At 36.8% G+C, this 16,894-nt stretch overlaps 1 protein-coding gene across 4 annotated transcripts in view; it reads left to right on the plus strand.

Moving 5' to 3' along the window:
- Window positions 1-13,082, plus strand: part of WDR11 (WD repeat domain 11) — a 41,446-nt gene extending 28,364 nt beyond the window's left edge. For all 4 annotated transcript variants that reach the window (XM_030453235.1, XM_030453236.1, XM_030453237.1 and 1 more), the window contains exons 19-29: window positions 1,068-1,239; window positions 2,756-2,864; window positions 3,635-3,697; window positions 4,897-4,962; window positions 5,546-5,717; window positions 5,980-6,075; window positions 7,384-7,549; window positions 8,380-8,477; window positions 9,372-9,517; window positions 10,315-10,394; window positions 11,105-13,082. In XM_030453235.1, coding sequence (XP_030309095.1) covers window positions 1,068-1,239; window positions 2,756-2,864; window positions 3,635-3,697; window positions 4,897-4,962; window positions 5,546-5,717; window positions 5,980-6,075; window positions 7,384-7,549; window positions 8,380-8,477; window positions 9,372-9,517; window positions 10,315-10,394; window positions 11,105-11,262 — 1,326 coding nt within the window. In that variant the 3' untranslated portion in view covers window positions 11,263-13,082. The remainder of the gene's footprint in view (window positions 1-1,067; window positions 1,240-2,755; window positions 2,865-3,634; window positions 3,698-4,896; window positions 4,963-5,545; window positions 5,718-5,979; window positions 6,076-7,383; window positions 7,550-8,379; window positions 8,478-9,371; window positions 9,518-10,314; window positions 10,395-11,104) is intronic.
- The last annotated feature ends 3,812 nt before the right edge of the window (window positions 13,083-16,894 follow it).

Genomic DNA, 16,894 nt, shown 5'->3' on the forward strand with positions numbered 1-16,894 from the left:
TAACTCAGACACTAAATTCTCAATCTGAGCTTCCCTCTGATTATAAGAATTGGACAGTAGATACAAGTAACACCTGTGAGTTATATGGGTGGGGTAGAATATTATCCCCTGAGTCTCTCCTTCAGGAACACCTGAGTAATTTTGATGCCATCTGATGCTCCTTTTGTAGCTGTTCTGTCTCTTTCTCAGGTAAAAGAGAGTTTCCTACATGAAAGCATTTTAAATTTGTTTTCAGCTGAAAATCTTTCATGTTATCTGTACAAATATTTTGTAGTCTGCCCTGTTATTCATATAGTCTTCTCTTTAGAGTTTCACATTTGCCTACAATCAGATACCTTCTATTTTCCTCAGAGTGAAGAGCAATCATCCTCTAGATGATTGTTGTGCTTTACATCTCTAGCTCCATGTTTTGCTTTAGAACAAGTGAAAGGAAGCAGCAGAATATTGATTGCTGAGGAGGCTTTGTTAATATTTCTTTATATTAACAATTGTAATGTTCTGTGGTGCTACAGAAGGGTCACAAAATGTCTCTTAACTACTGACCTGTGCAGTTTTAGAAGGTTTTGTGTCTTTGCTTTGTTTGTGGACAATAAATCCTCCTGTTCTCATCACATTATGGTAATAGCACATCCAAATGTATTTCTAGAAAAGCTCAGTATTTATCAAGAAATTAAGAGTTTATGAAGACCATGAGTTAATGAGAACCTCACTGTTCCCTTGGTGCACATATGATAGCTCAGGGTCTGAAATTAAAGATGCAATCTGAATTTCCACCACTTTATCATGAAAATTTCACATATCAGGAAAGGTAACAAACAGACAGCTCTACAGCTGTGCTCAAAAGGATCTTTTCTCAGCTCTCAGTTGGGAAAAAACATTGTTTTAGGGCAACCACGTGCCCTGCTCCAAGGTTTTGAAATTCCTGACTCTCCAGAAGAGCCCATCATTAAAATTTATGACTAACTTCACCTTTTATTGCAAATTCTGTGGTGTGCCTGATAGGCAAGTGACCGTGTCTTACACTGTGTGACAGAGAACCTACTAAAAATGAAAAACAACTTTTCAAGGTACAAATGGTGAGCAGTTTAAGAAGTGGAAGAAATGTCAATTTCCGAATCCTGGATGTGGACTGGTGCACCTCAGACAAAGTGGTTTTGGCATCAGATGATGGGTGCATCAGAGTTCTAGACTTGTCCATGAAACCCTCGTGTTTTAGAATGGATGAGCAGGACTTAATAGGTATGTGGATTCCTGGTTTTTTTTGTTATGAACTGCTAGATGTGTCATTCTGAAAGCAGGCCATAAAAGTGTTCAGCACTACTATTAAGAGATTTTTCACCTGGAGAGGCTTAGGTGTCCCTGAAGTAGTTTTCATGGATAAATTTCATGCATTTACATTTTTTTTAGCCTCAGGTCATATGGATGTTCTGTTTTGTGCAAGCTTAATCTCAGGAAACTATACTTTTAAAATCCTGAATATGAATTGGGAAGAAAAAAGCTTTTTGTCCAGGTGTCTAGCAAGTTCACCTAAAAAGCATTGGCACATCAATTAGGTATCAGAACCTACATCACTGATAAGTCATTACATACTTTTGAAACTTTTGCTCCTGTGTGAAAATGTCTTTCCATTTATTTTAAGCAGTTTCTAGGCTGACTGGTTTTGAAATTAGATTTTTCTACTGAGCTCTAAGATAATATTCATGCTGTTTGAGTCTTGCCATATGTTTAAGAAGGGAATTTAAGTATTTAGCTATTTAAATAAGCTACACTTTTAAATTTTTTTTTTTCATTACCACCATTCCAAATAACTGCTTTTGTTTGGTCTTCACTGTCAATGCTGATTTATGCATACAATTCCCTGGACACATGTAGATTCTGATTAAGACACATGTAATAAAACTGTGGGAGCTGTGGTGTGGGATGTTTGAGTAAACTCATAATTTCTCACAGCTGCTTTTACTATCAGATGAATGCTCTGTAATACTAAGCTATGAAAATTAATATTCTAAATGCAAGCACTCTGAAATTAGGGTATGTCAGGGTTAAGGTTACATGAGATTTAGCTGTCCTGCCTCTGTGATAATGTTTTCATTACAAAATCCCATTTACAAGATTCCTGCATCATTCAGTGCATATCAAGTCCAAGGAGTTGCCAAATAGTGAATATTGTGGCTGGTTGCTACTTGTTTTACTCCTAAATTCACCTTGTACTGAATACAGACTTACCAACTACTAAATTTGTATGACAGAAATTAGTACAATAATTTTCCTCTTATTTATTTGCTAATACAGGGGTGTATTAAACTTTACAACATCCTTTTGGGATGCTGGGATGTCCTTGTATTAAACTACAGACACAATGAGTGCACAGTAAAACTGAAACATACATTGTGGTACCTTTTGGTGTAGCTGTTCTTATTTTCCAGCATGTCCTTGTAGTAGCAATGATCATCATATACAACACTACATAATGCCAGGGTAATGTAATCCAGGAGTCTGTGGCTAAATTCAATATAGAATGTCCTGCAATTCTCATTTGGGCATGGCTGATAACCTTGTGCCTTCTCTAAAGTATATATTTGAGTATAAAGATAAGGTTTTATGTCTGGTAATCCATGCTGTGTCTATGAGAAGAATGTGATTTATGTTTTTTTTTTTCTGGTGTGTGCAAACAAGGTTGTGTGCTTTACTGGTTCTGAACTCAGTGTTATTGCACATTAGCCACTCAGCCATGAATCTTTTCCTTTCTTCACAGAACCTGTGTGGTGTCCCTATCTGCTTGTTCCAAGGGCTTCATTAGCTTTAAAAGCATTCCTGTTGCATCAGCCATGGAATGAGAAGTATTCTCTGGATATTACAAGCATGTAAGAAGAAACACATATATAGAATAGTGTGTTTGGTTTTGTTTTTTTTTAAATCCTGTGTCTTTTATTGGTCATTCTTTGCAAATAGCTCTTAGATATATTTGTTTCCTTACTTTTTGGGACAGTCAAAAAGATAAGAATAGATTCACTATTACTATAGGTACAAAAAAAGAGAAAAGGCTTTAAGGTCAAATATTTAATTTCTCTGACTTTCAGTAGCCCTGGGCTATTGAAAACTGCTCAGGGCTTTAAGGTGCTGACAATCTTTTTAGGCAATTACAGGTTATATTTACAGTTTATATTACTTCAGAGAATAACTGGATGTTTTCTTTGTTCAAGAAACTCTTGCAAGCACAGAGTTTGTTCCTGAAGTGCAATTGAAAGTGACAGTTTAGCTGGTTGTCTAACAGACATATCTGGATTATTTTTATTGAATTCTGCTTCACATCATACTAGGAGCATCTTTCTGTGTTCTTTATTGTGTCTGTGTACTGCTGGTGGTCACAGAATAATGGGATAAACATTGTGATTTTGATTAGTTTTAAAGTTAATGAATAAAAGTAGGAGACAGGAGATTTTTGCCACTGACTCTGGTTTTTAGAACCAGTTACTAGAGAAATCTTACATGAATGGCCCATCATAAGAGTATGAAAGTTTCCATATATATTCTTGTGTTTTCCTACTAACAGTAACACTCTTCCATTTCATATAATTCTGTTGTTTTGGTAACATAGGAAACCTTTTTATTTTTTTTTTTTTCTTTAATGCAGTGATTATCCTGAGAACGAAAATATTAAAAACCTTCTTCAGGAGCAGTTGAATTCATTGTCCAAGTAAGAATTTTTCTTTTAATATGTGAGTAAGCTAGTGAATTCAGAGAAGGCAAAAGAAAAAAACATTTGTGGCAATCTACATTTTAAGAAAGAAAGAAATAAAGAATGCTTTTTGGCTGTCTAAAAATAAGCTAATAAGTAATGTCAGACTTTATTTTCAGCAGTTTATTTTTTATGTAACTCCTATAAGTGTGCTTTATTAATTTTATTGCAGTCTTAAAATTTTTATTTATATTTTTTCTGACTAAAACTATAACACAGTCTCAATTTAAAAAAAAAAAATAATAAAACTCTATCAAAGAAGTTTGTAAAATATTGACCCAACAACCAAAATTTGCTGTTCTGACTATACCAAGTGTGATGAAAGTCAGTATTGAATTTTTAACATTAACTTAACAGAGTAGCAGCTGATAAGAGTTTTAGAGACACTGATTAGGGTTAGTATGTAATTTTAATTTGACCAGTGAGCACTCATAGTTTTCTAAGCAGTGTTTCTCCATTTTCTATGGTTCTTTGCTGTTAGTCCAGACTGTGGTGGAAAATGCCATTTAAATACTCCAATGTTTGTTAAGATATTTAAGCTCTAAGGAAGGAAAGACAATTCTAAAAGTATTTTATTCACCATATGCTTCCAGAGTAATGTTCATGCATGTTACCCTGCTTACACAGAAAGCAGCTTTTCACATACCATTTCAACTCTGAAAATAACATTTGAAGCCAGTAAACAGAAGTTTTCCCCTTTTCTGTCTTTTCACTTAATAGGGGAAAAAAGTTAACAGTGTATTTTTAATCAGCCTGAAACATATGTAGAAAATATAAGTTCATGCATGTGAATCTCTTATGATATGGCAATACAGGGTTGCAAAATTATTTGTAATTAAATTAATTAATCTTAATTTGTAGGATCATTGAAGATTAATTTTTATAGCTTCTTATGCACCCTTGTGGTTGGTTGCTTTATTACAAGATTGTGGGGTTCCTGGCAGACTCACTATTTGTATTTAAAGTGGTAGTAAGTGACTTGCTACTTGAGAGAAATTATGTATACTTCTTTTTGTAATTATATTGATAGATACATTTTTTTTCTGCTCAGAAAAGACATTGTGTATTAATTTTATTCTGATTTTTTTTCAATTGGTAGGCAGTGTATCCTCAAAGACAAACCTGCACAGTGTTCTTTGTGCTTTCTCTTTTTTCAGTGACATAAAGAAACTTTTGCTTGATCCAGATTTTACTCTCTTGCAAAGATGTCTCCTAGTTGCCAGGTAGTAATAAAATCTTGATCCTATTAATACTAATTAATGTAATGAAGTTTAAGCACTCAACTAATTCACTTTTCACTGCAATCTTTGTTACTCAGGTATTAGGGTGTTGTTAGAACTGAGAATAGAAATGTTACTGCAACAGTTTTATTTCTGGTTTTAGTTTTATTATACTCAGAGAGTATAATATAGTATAAAATAGTAACTTTATAAAATATATATAATATCTATTATTAAATAGTAACTTTAAATATAAAATAGTATAAAATATATAAAATAGTAACTTTCTTGTAGTTGAAAGAGGATATACATAATTTTGTGTAAAATAATAATAAAATCTCAATTTCCATGTATTTATATGCAGTTTAATTGTTGTTTTCATAATCTTTTGGGCAACCTCTTACTTACCTAGCTTGCTGAATGTCATTCCTGAATCTTGTAATTGCTCCCACTGATAATGCCAAGTCCTTGTGGTGCCTGCAAGAATGCATGGTCTTTGGAAAGAGGTGGTTTGAATGTGTAATATTTTTATGTATCATGAGTAAAAATGTAAACATATTTCCCATTTTGATTTTTATCTTCTCAGACTCTATGGGGATGAATCTGAACTGCATTTCTGGACTATTGCTGCCCACTATTTGCACAGCTTAGCCCAGGAAAAGCCAGCAAAAGCACCAGACACAGCTATCCTTCAAGAACAGCTGATCAGTCCTTTGGATATATGCTATGATTTACTGTGTGAAAATTCTTACTTCCAGGTATTCCAAGGAGTCAAAAAATAGATTTAGTGAGAATGTGATCAGGAGATTTAACTCACAGCATTGTAACTTTCTTGTTATCTTGGAGTTTTGCACTGTACATGTTTCACTTTCACTAGTAACATGCAGCTCTAGATTGAATGTCCCAATTATTTAAACATAAACAGCTCTTTAGCACTCCCAAAAATACTTCCATATTTTTTAAATGATTTTTTTTGTTGTTCCTTATGGCAGTCTTAACTTTTACTACTTCTTCATGCAGAAATTCCAGCTTGAAAGGGTAAATCTCCAGGAGGTGAAGAGATCAACATATGATCATACCAGGAAATGTGCTGATCAGCTCCTTCTCTTGGGCCAGGTTTGTGGGTAATATTTTAATTTTTTGTTCTTCCCTATCTATGTACTTATCCCATTCAATTAAAGGTTTGTCTAACTCTTCTTATGTTGTTTCATACTTTTTTTCAGCCAGTGGGGAGGTTTTTACTCTCTCAATATGTTATTATGCTGCAGATTCAGTGTAATGACATGGCATGTGGTAAGCTTTGGTATTTTGTGTCAGAATGCAAGCTTTTCTGGGAAACCTATAAACATCTTTCTTTCCAAATGGTGACTAGAAAAGAAAAATCACATTTTGAGTTTCCCAGAAATAACTTAAAATGAACATCTTTGACATAAGTAACCCTGCATTTACTACTCTTGTTTCAGGTTACAAAGGACACATCTGAGCTTTTGGCAGATGTGTACTGAGCAGTGAAACACTGAACAGAGCTGCTCACTGACATCCTGATCACAAGATTGTTGCATTTGTACAATATATATCATAACTTTTTCCCTACTAAGGTTGTGCTGCATCCATTGCCAAAAATAGCTTTGGTGTTACTAGCTGGAATTTAAATTTCTGTGTCACTGAGCATTTGAGCATGTCAACAAATATTGCCAGTAAAAGAAGCCAGAAATATTTAGTCTAGACAATCTGCTTAAGATTCCAGGTTGTAGGAATTTAACAATACCAGTTTACTGAATCACTCTATTTCAGTCTGTGTTTAATGGGGCTTCTCATTATTTCCCTAATTATCTCAGCTATCAGGTAGACTGACCTCACCAAACTGACATCTGTAAGAGTTGGGCATCTCATTTTACTAACAGGCAGGGATGGCAAACCTGCAGTAATTCATTCAGTTTGGAGACAGGTGTCTGCAGCCAGAGTGATGGGCCCTGCTGGTTAGGTGTTCATCTGGAGATAACACTTTAGATTTTACATTTCTTTTAAAATATCAAGTATTGAATCAGTCCTTGAGATCTTGGGTAGTTACTGCATCTTCACAGTTTTATTTCTTCTCTGCTTATATTAAATGTTTCTCTTCCTTTTATAACTCTGCAAAGTCCTATGTGAACAAGGAAATAAATACTCTGAATTAAGTTTTTATTTGGCCTCTTCCAGAAATGTTAAACATGGTGATTAAACATGGTGCTCATGATGGGTGTTTAGATACCATCCTTACTAAGGATGCTTTATTGAGATGGAATCTTAATTATTACTCTGCTGGTGGATACTTTTATAGTCTGATTTAGAATAAGTTTCATTGTTCCATGCTTTCAAAGGGTAAAAATATATAATTGTTGATTGTGCTGTGGCTAAAGTTGTATTTTTTTTTTCTCTTTCCAGACTGACAGAGCAGTACAACTATTGCTAGAAACAAGTTCAGAGAATGCACATTATTACTGTGACTCACTCAAAGCTTGCTTGGTCACAACTGTCACCTCCTCAGGCCCCTCTCAAAGTACCATCAAACTGGTAGCAACCAACATGATAGCCAGTGGAAAGCTTGCAGGTAAAATGTGACTGTAGTTTTACTCTTCCTTATAAACCAGGAGTTTTTATCTTATTAAGGCTGCTGGTGGACATGGATGAACAGTGAGTTGCAACAGATCTTATATATTGCATATGTTATGATATGCACTGCCTACAATAATTAACACAAAACTGAGTAGTAACCCAGCTATAAAGCTCAATATGTTTTGATTAATCTTCACTGGAAAATGTATTTCTGGAAAAATTCTCTTTAAGAACTGCTTGCACTGAAAGAGGCTGAGCATGCAAAGTAAGTGTTTTCCCCTTTCCTAATTAAAGAATTAATTTTAAAATGCTTTCTTTCTACTCAAGTCAAAATGCAGATTTAATTTCCTTTCCAGTTCAGAGCTTGTTTCAAAAAGTGTGTTTTCTTACATGTGCAGGCTGATGTTGCTTAGTGCAGGGCATGTTTGCAGTGTGATGATTGACTGAAATCTTCAAATGTCTGTACTTGCCTGGAAAACACCTCCCACTCTTGACAGTGGGCACCTCACTGTTAGTAACTACACCATGGACAACACTAAAATAAAGGATTCCTTCTGAAATCTGTTTATTTGACTTGCAAAGATCACTATCTCTTAATGAGGAGAGGTCTGAAGAACTCCTTGTATTTGGGACAGAGCTAAATTAAAGATTTGCAAGTTCCTTCTAAGCTGTGTAGCACAGGACAGAGTCCTGATGACTGCCACCCAGATTCCATGGGCAGCCAAGCCATACAAGTTGGGGTTTTTCAACATCTTCCTATGCTAAGAAGGGTGTAAGAGTGATTTCTGGGGATGACTGATCTGTGGGGTACTTTTTATTTTCCAGAGGGGGTGCAGTTGCTGTGTCTGATTGATAAGGCAGCTGATGCCTGTCGCTACCTGCAGACTTACGGCGAATGGAATCGTGCAGCATGGCTTGCAAAGGTTTGTGCCTCCTCAGCTTTCAGGTGCTGACTTCAATCACCCACTCAGTATCTGTGGGTGTGAAGGCTGATGAGGGTGCTGAAGTTCTCCAGAGGTGAAAAAACTGGAACACCAATTTGAAGAAGTTCTTCAGTACGAGTGTGGCGAGACTCTGGAACACATTCTCACCAGAGAAGTGGTGACTGCTCCCTCCCTGGAGGTGTTCAAGGCCAGGTTGGATGAGCCTTGAGCATCCTTGTCTGGATGAGAGGCATCTCTGCCCGTGGCTCGGTGGTTGGAGGAGAAGATCTCTAAGGTCCCTTCCAACCTAAGCCATTCTACAATGATTCTGTGAAATAATCATCAGTTCTTTCAATGAGTTAAGCTATAACAAGCCCATCCATTCAGTCAGTGTGGACAGATTCTTCTTCATCCTTTTGACTGAAGAGGACTGCCCTGGTCATCCAAATGACAGGATTTGGGCCTAAAAATAAAAAGAAAATTAATAATAAAATAATAAATAATAAAAAAAGATGTTTCGTTATTAAGTCTTAAGTAAAAGATGAAGATTTCTATCTTCTTGATACTTCAAGTTTTAGAAAAGCCTTGTGATAAAAATAATGTTGGTCACATGGAAATGTGGAGTGACCTGAGTGGAGAGTTTTATAGCTATATATTTTCCTTTTTATATATATATGTGTGTGTATATATATATATATGTGCGTGTGTATGTAAATATATATTAAAAAAATACATAAATATACTTACTCAGGGGATAAGTGTACTTCTTAAAAGAAAACCTGTGATTTTAGTTGCTTTTACTTTTCTCCAAAGGGTTTCATTGTAAAAAAATGATAGAGTGCTCTCTTTAGTTGTCAGCTGAGGCTCCCTAACTGGTTTTCCTGTCTCCTGCAGGTCCGGTTGAACTCCGAGGAATGTGCTGATGTCCTGAAGCGCTGGGTAGATCACCTCTGCTCTCCTCAAGTCAACCAGAAGTCCAAAGCCATTCTTGTCCTCTTGTCACTTGGATGCTTTACAAAAGTTGCAGAGATGTTGCACAGGTGAAGCACAATCTGTGTATTTTTTCGTATCCAAATTTTTTTTTGGTTAAATGTTTGTAACTCTGTAGCCAAGAGGTATTCATGGGGTCTGCAGTTCCATTTCTGACATTTGTGTCTATTTTTAGCATGTTCCTCTTCGATAAAGTTTGTGGTGCATTGTTCCTGTGTGCTTGAGCTTATCTTGTTGCAGTTTCAATACATATTCTTGCATTTAATGTATTGCAGGCTTTAGGATTGCTAGCACCCATTTACCAAGCAGTAACAACTTGTAGTAGCTATGATTATTTCTGTAGTAGCTATGATTATTTCTGTAGTAGCTATGATTATTAGCTGAGCCCTTGATCTTTCCAAAATTTTGCCTTGAGTGTCCCTTCCTTGCATTCAAGGAGGAAGAGGGAATGTAAGGAGGGGAGGGGAAGTGGGAAGGAGGAAGGAGGGCAGTGCCGGAGGAGCATGGGGCAGTGTGTGGGGACAGTAGGACCTGTTCCTAAGTGCTGTCTTGGCAGCATTCTTAGCCCTGAGGAAAGCATTGTCAGGATGTAGTGAAGGCTTAAGGCCTGTGCAGCATGAAGGTGCAGAGAGCAAGGTGGAGCAGCACTGGAAAGTGAGGGCAGTGTGAACATATTCTTTGGTGATCTTCAGAAGCCTCACTGATCCCTTAGTGCAGGAGAGATTTGCCACTCCAGACCTAGTACCAAATCCTAGAAAGTGCAAATGTTTTGATGCAATGTCCTGGAATACTTTTCTATTTTCATGTCCTAACAAATTATTTTTATTTTTTTTTCTCCATTTGCCAGTATGAGGTACTTTGATAGAGCAGCTTTATTTGTTGAAGCTTGCCTGAAGTATGGTGTGTTTGAAATGAATGATGATACAAATATCCTTTTTCTGAAACCCCCTGTTTGCACCTGTGAACTGCACACAGTGAGTATGCCTGAGCCAATGGTAGATGAATTAATGTGCACAGAAATGAGAGTTCCTGTTTTCTAGTTTGTAGTTTGAAGGAAGTGAAACAAGTGAAAAGGAGTTATTTGCATAAATCTGTAAAGTCACCTCCTCCTGATGATCTATGAGGCTTGTGGAACTGGAAGACAAACTGAAAGTCAAAGGATAACTGTAGAAAAGAATAAAGAATATAATGTTATGTAAAGATAAAATGTTCTTTGCAGAACTTACAATTATTACTGCAGATTGTGTAGTGAAATGAATGATTTGGGTGATCTTTTTAATGCTGTATCAGGAAAAAATATCCCTGCATTGAACTCCCCTCTACACCAAATACTGTTTCATTGATTGAAGTCTGTTAGGAAAGTGTCAGTTTTGAGAAAGTGAAAGCAAATTAAATGTCAGGATCAAATAAGCTCAAAAGGTAGTAAGTATTTTAAAAATGTTTCTGAAATGTATTGCTCACTGCAGTCTGCACACCTGACAGTTGCTCTAACTTCTGGATTTAGGTATATGCAGTAAATAATCATGCTTAAGTAGTACCTGATGCTCTTCTATGGAGTTGTCACTGATGTCAGCTTGTGAGGGGAAAGAAGATGGTGAATTTTTTTCTTTTTGTGTTTTCCTTAATGCTTCATTCACATAAATTGATCCATGCTGTATATGCAGATTATGCCAGAAGCTTGAAGGTCCTGGGCTTTAAACAAGGAGCTGTTCTCTTTGCCTCAAAAGCAGGAGAAAGTGGTAAAGAGCTGCTTATGGAGCTCAAACAGCCTAAAGAGGAAGAGACCCAGGACTAAGAACTTTGGTTTTGAGGATCTTTGGGTTGTCTGTCAGTCTGAGAGTCCACTGTGTGAAAACACATTTTTCTCTTGAATCCCTGAAATAGCTGCCTGTGATTTGAGCAAATATTGTTAAATGTGTGTGGAGGCAAGATTGAGAACTGCTTTGTGTTTGTTAAAGATGTCTCCATTTTCACAAGAGGGGAGAGAAGCCTGTGATAAAGTTAGACATGAGGATTTGCAACTTTTTCCACTCTAACAGAAGTCAAATTTAGAAATGTGCTGAAAGAGTTCTATATCTGTGTAAAAGTCTGCTCCATTTACTTTTAAAAATCAGATCTTTAGAGTTCTTCACTGCTGTTGTATTTATATGTATAAATGATTGAATCTGTACTATAAAAATATAAATATATTTAAAGAATAAATATAGATCACAAAACACCCAGCTCTTTCCTGGAACATCATGTTTTCTCAGTCCAGTTTTTCTGTTTAAAGTTACTGCTATTTGAAATCAGTATTGTCAATAATGACTGGATATATGTCAATAATAACTGTCTGGAAAGAAATCTTTAACAGATTAATTTCCAAAAGCCTCCTAACATTCCAAAAATCCATGAAATGTCCTTTTTTTTTTTCAATAAAGTGTTGTTATATTCTTTGTTACTCTGAAGTGTGCACTCCTTGCACACCTTAGGGACTAAATTCTGCCTTGTGCTGACTGGTTCCTGGGATCAAAGGATGGGAGAAGATCCTACCTCAAAAGCAGCAAGGTAGGCTCCTGCAGAGTATTCAGGAGACTGATAATGCTGTCTCCACAGTTCCTGTTTTGTTTGTTACTTGGAAGTGTGATTAACAATAGGTAGGAAAAAGATTGTGCAAAGCCAAAATGTTGGCTTTTTAGATACTTTTTATGCTAACACATACTCCAAATACTTAAGGATGCCACCAGTAACTTCTTCAGTGATTTTTTTTTTTTTTTGTGCCAGTATTTCAGTATTTAAATACTGTTTTCCTTCTTGTTCCTCGTGTCAGACATATCTTTTGTATTCATGGATCTCTTTGGCTGAGAAATTCCCCAGCTGAAGAGCAGATGCTGCTGTTGCATTGCCCTTGCAAACTGAAAACTGTGGCATGTGGAAATCAGTCTTGGCTAAAAAGCAGAATTATTCTGTTTACAGAGTTGCTGGATCTACTGAAGTTTAGTACTCTGTAGTGAAAAGACTCATCATGTAAACTTTAAATGTTATTGATATTTTGTGTACTTGAGGTGATTGTGCATTGGGTTCTCCTTCTGTAAGAGTATTTGTGATACATAATCTACTCCCCTTCCTAGAGGACCACCAGCTTCAGGCCATCTCTGACTCCAGAAACATTTCCATTCAAATCTAAGGTAGCATTTCTGTTCCAATTTGAAAGGTTGGGCTTTTCAATAATGATGTTTTTTTAATACAAACTGAAAATATGAGTGGTGTTGCTCGAAGTGAATGTAAATGGTTTCACTGCAAGGTCTCTTTATTTCTTCTCCCCACATCTTACATAGACTGTAAAATACTTTCTGTCCAGTGTATTATAAATAATTCTTCTGTGTTGTAGTTTGGGAAAGGAAGTGTACAGTGAAATTTGCCTTAAGCTTGAACTGGTGAACAACTGAGTTGAGTAAAATGAACTCTTGTTACCAGTGGGATGAGTTCTGGCTCACATCAACTGCTACAACACTCCTCAGTTCCTACTCGTGGTTATGGTTCCATGGATGAGGTTACTCCAGAGTTCCTATGAGCACATGCAACTTGTTCTTTGACAGATTACACAGAATTGCTTTGCCAGCACATCTCTGGAAGGAAAAAATCTGCTTTAATACACACTTGGATTTATAAATTGCTTGTTTTTAAGACACAAAGGCCTTTTAATACTGAATGTTTCTAAATACTTTAAATTGTGAAGGTTGTAGAATACTGTGTGGCATTCCCTGTTGAAACCTTTATGATGAAAATAGAGTGTAAAAGTGATTGAAAAGGTTATTTAGGTAATAATGCATTCACACTACAGTAATAAAACCAAACTTTTAAAATATCCTTGTGTCTTTATTTAATACAAAAATGTCTTCTGTTGCACTGGGATTTTGCATGCTGGTTGTGTAAAGGTTGTCACTTTTCCTTCTGGACTCTTAGAGTGCCCAGGGCTGGTTTTAGTACAGAAAATGATAAATTAACTTTTGTACTAATCAGTTTTCTGTATCAGTTCTAATGACATGTTGGGTTTGAGTAGCATCAATCCTCAGCCTTTACAAGCAAACATAAAATTGTGTAGGTTAAATTAGAGAAGCTTATGATAAATACTGTCATGGGACCTTTGTTGTAGTACTTACAGAAATGGGTCTGTGGCTTTTGGTTGGTTTTTTGGTTTATTTTTTCAATTCTTGATGTGATTCTCTTAAGTCCAAATTGTTTCAGTGTTATGGGAATGAATGCACTTGTTCTGGCTGTAAGTAAAAAGTGTACAAAATAGCCAAGCAGCTTAGTTGCAATATGAGCAAGGTCTAATTGGAGTTTTAATTGAAGCATCCCAGGAAAGGCAGTTTCTATAAATTAATCATCTTTTGGCTAGAAAAAGCTTGGATCAGTTTCTGAAGTACTTCTTCAAAACTTGACTTTGCCTGTCTGTATTGTGAGTGTGAGTATATACACACACACAAACATACAAACACATTTGATTCAGGGGCAATAATTATGAAAAATGACAACAGGAATTATTTGATTGCAGTGTAAAAATGATGAGTACAAGGTTTCAAATTATTTTTGATTTCCTGTAATTAAAATGCAAGCAGTCTGCCAACCCAGAGGCTTTGCAGCCAGATTGAGGCATTTATTATACATCAAGGAAACCTGGCCCAGAATGTTGATGTGTTCAGTGTCTGAGTAAATAATCTCTGGGAGATGAGGTTTTGCAGCAGCTGGACAAGGATGATCACTGATTCTTTAATGGAAGGGAGTTTGCTTTGGGTGATCACTGAAAATTGCATCCTAAAAATTCAAATTTAATTGCTGATGAGCACCAGAATAAGAACAGCTTTGCAAAGAGGATTTTTTTTTCCTTCTTCTACTTAATAATTATTGTATTTGTTACTTTCTCAGAAGAATTGGGCATAACTTTGATATCAATGTCAGCCTGGTAAGAGAATTCATTAATGAGCTCAGGGTAAATATTTTATACCCATTGATCTAAGTAGTGGCATAAATTTCTTTTAACAAGTGATACTGATACCTATTAATACTTTGGAATTGGGATGTCTTGAGCATGTTTTAAGTTTTTACTGAAGATAGAAGCCACAGCTGTGTTAGTTCTTCAGGATCTCATCTCCTGGAAGGCAGCAAAGTTGAGCCAGGATTAGAAAGTGTTGGCTAGTTTTAAGGTAGCAAGTTTCATCATTCCACTGTATGAGGATTATTGAAAAGTGGCACTGAAAAATCCCTGTGTTAAGTCAGAAAAATCAAAGAGGAGAAAAACAAACTCGTTTTGCTTAGGTCTTACCAAGATTTTTCATGCATGGAGTTGAATTGGTGAGAGAGAATTTTTACAGGAATTTACTGTACAGAGTCAATGCTGTGGGAAGAAGAGGCTCTGCCTCCTTGTCCATTACCTGTTCCCTAGAAAAATGAGTAAAAACTAACAAATTGGGAAGGGAGGAGAACTTGGCAGTTCTTGAATTCATTTGGAGAGGTGAGTTTTCCTTAATGTCTGGGGGTAAGAGGCTTTGAAAAGGCTTTTGTTAAGGTGTAGGAATTGGGAAAATTGGGGGGAATTTGCAGGTTCTCAAGGTGTAAATACTTTTGTAAGTGACACATTTAATACAGGATTATTCATATAGAGAATCAATGGTGTGTCCTCACCTCTCCAACTGTTATAGTACTAAAACCTGAAATAATAAAATCAATATTTTTTCATTTCCCAAAAAGAAGCTATGAAAATAATTCAATTTTTACAACTTGATGCCTATTTGCACAAGCTGCTTATGTGTCAGATGTTGGGTGGTGGAGATGTGACCTAATAGGACTAGGAAGCTACCCCACAGGTAAAATGTATTTTGTATCCACCTGTTGATTCAAGGGGCAAAGAGGGACCTTAATTCATTTTCTTTGAAGCCAGCTGGTGCATTTGGGAACAGTGAAGTTCAGTTCTTTTCCAAAGAAACTGTGGTACAAGCTTTGCAGATCCCAAACAAACTCCTTGAAGGATGGGCAGATATCAAAAGTGATTCTGTCCCTGTACTCAGCCCTGGTGAGGCCACACTTCGAATCCTGCGTCCAGTTCTGGGCCCCTCAGCTCAGGAAGGAGATTGAGGTGCTGGAGCAGGTCCAGAGAAGAGCAAGGAGGCTGTGAAGGGATCCAGCACAAGTGCTGTGAGGAAGGGCTGAGGGAGCTGGGGGTGTTGAGGCTGGAGAAGAGGAGGCTCAGGGGAGACCTCATCACTCTCTACAACTCCCTGAAAGGAGGTTGGAGCCAGGGGGGGGTTGGGCTCTTTTCCCAGGCAACTCTCAGCAAGACAAGAGGGCAGGGTCTCAAGTTGTGCCAGGGGAGGTTTAGGTTGGAGATTAGAAAGAATTTCTTTCTGGAGAGGGTGATCAGCCATTGGAATGGGCTGCCCAGGGAAGTAGTGGATTCTCCGTGTCTGGAGATATTTCAAAAGAGACTGGATGTGGCACTCAGTGCCATGGGCTGGGAACTGCAGCAGGAGTGGATCAAGGGTTGGACTTGATGATCTCTGAGGTCCCTTCCAACCCAGCCAATTCTATGCATTCTATGAATTCTATGAAAATATGGGCTAAAGTTTCCTGTTCATATGTTAAGTATTGTGGTTTTCTCCTTTTAAAAAATGCCTCCCTTCAGACAAGTCTTGATGATGTGCAGTGAATTCATAGAATCAGAGAATCAAGAATTAAGAGATCCTACAGAAGTACCCACTGACAAGTCAAATAGAAGACACTAATTCCTGCAGATTTTAACAACAGCAAACAATGGAGACTGGAAAACCACAGATAAGGGCTGTTATAAGAACCAACCACCAGAAGGCTTCCGACCTCCTGTAATCAAGAACTTTGAGCTGTTCAGAGCTCTCTTGTTATTTTGCTGTCCCCTCTATCTGAACAAATGAAGTTGTGATGAGTTGGGAATGGAATCACCAGACAGCTAAAATGTGAGATACTGAAAAGGGTAAAATGAAATGGAGGGGGTAGATAGTTTGATTACAGCTGGTACCATCTCATTCTATTTATCATAATAGAAAAGGTGTAAGTATATCCAAATTAGGGAATATAGAGGGTTTTTTTCTTTCAAAAAAACATGATTTGCATATTCTAGATTTATTGGTGTTAAAGCTGGTATTGATTTATTTTGTTTGTCTTCGATGGCTTTCCAGCTTGGACATGGAAATTCTGGAAGGAAAGGAAAAGCAGAAGAAAGGAACCAACATACCCAAAATGCAGCTACAGAAGGTGAGTGGTGGAGGAGGGAAGCAAGAGTTGGGTTTCAAGCTTGCAAATTTTTGCTAAGCAAAAAGGTGGTATTAAGTTCTTCCATGGTATTCACTGAAATTGTTGGTCCCTTTTCAAATGTTAAGGGGATTGCAATCATCATTCCTCATGAAATGGATCAG

The sequence above is a fragment of the Calypte anna genome, chromosome 6, assembly GCF_003957555.1.
Source record: "Calypte anna isolate BGI_N300 chromosome 6, bCalAnn1_v1.p, whole genome shotgun sequence".
Lineage (NCBI taxonomy): Eukaryota > Metazoa > Chordata > Aves > Apodiformes > Trochilidae > Calypte > Calypte anna.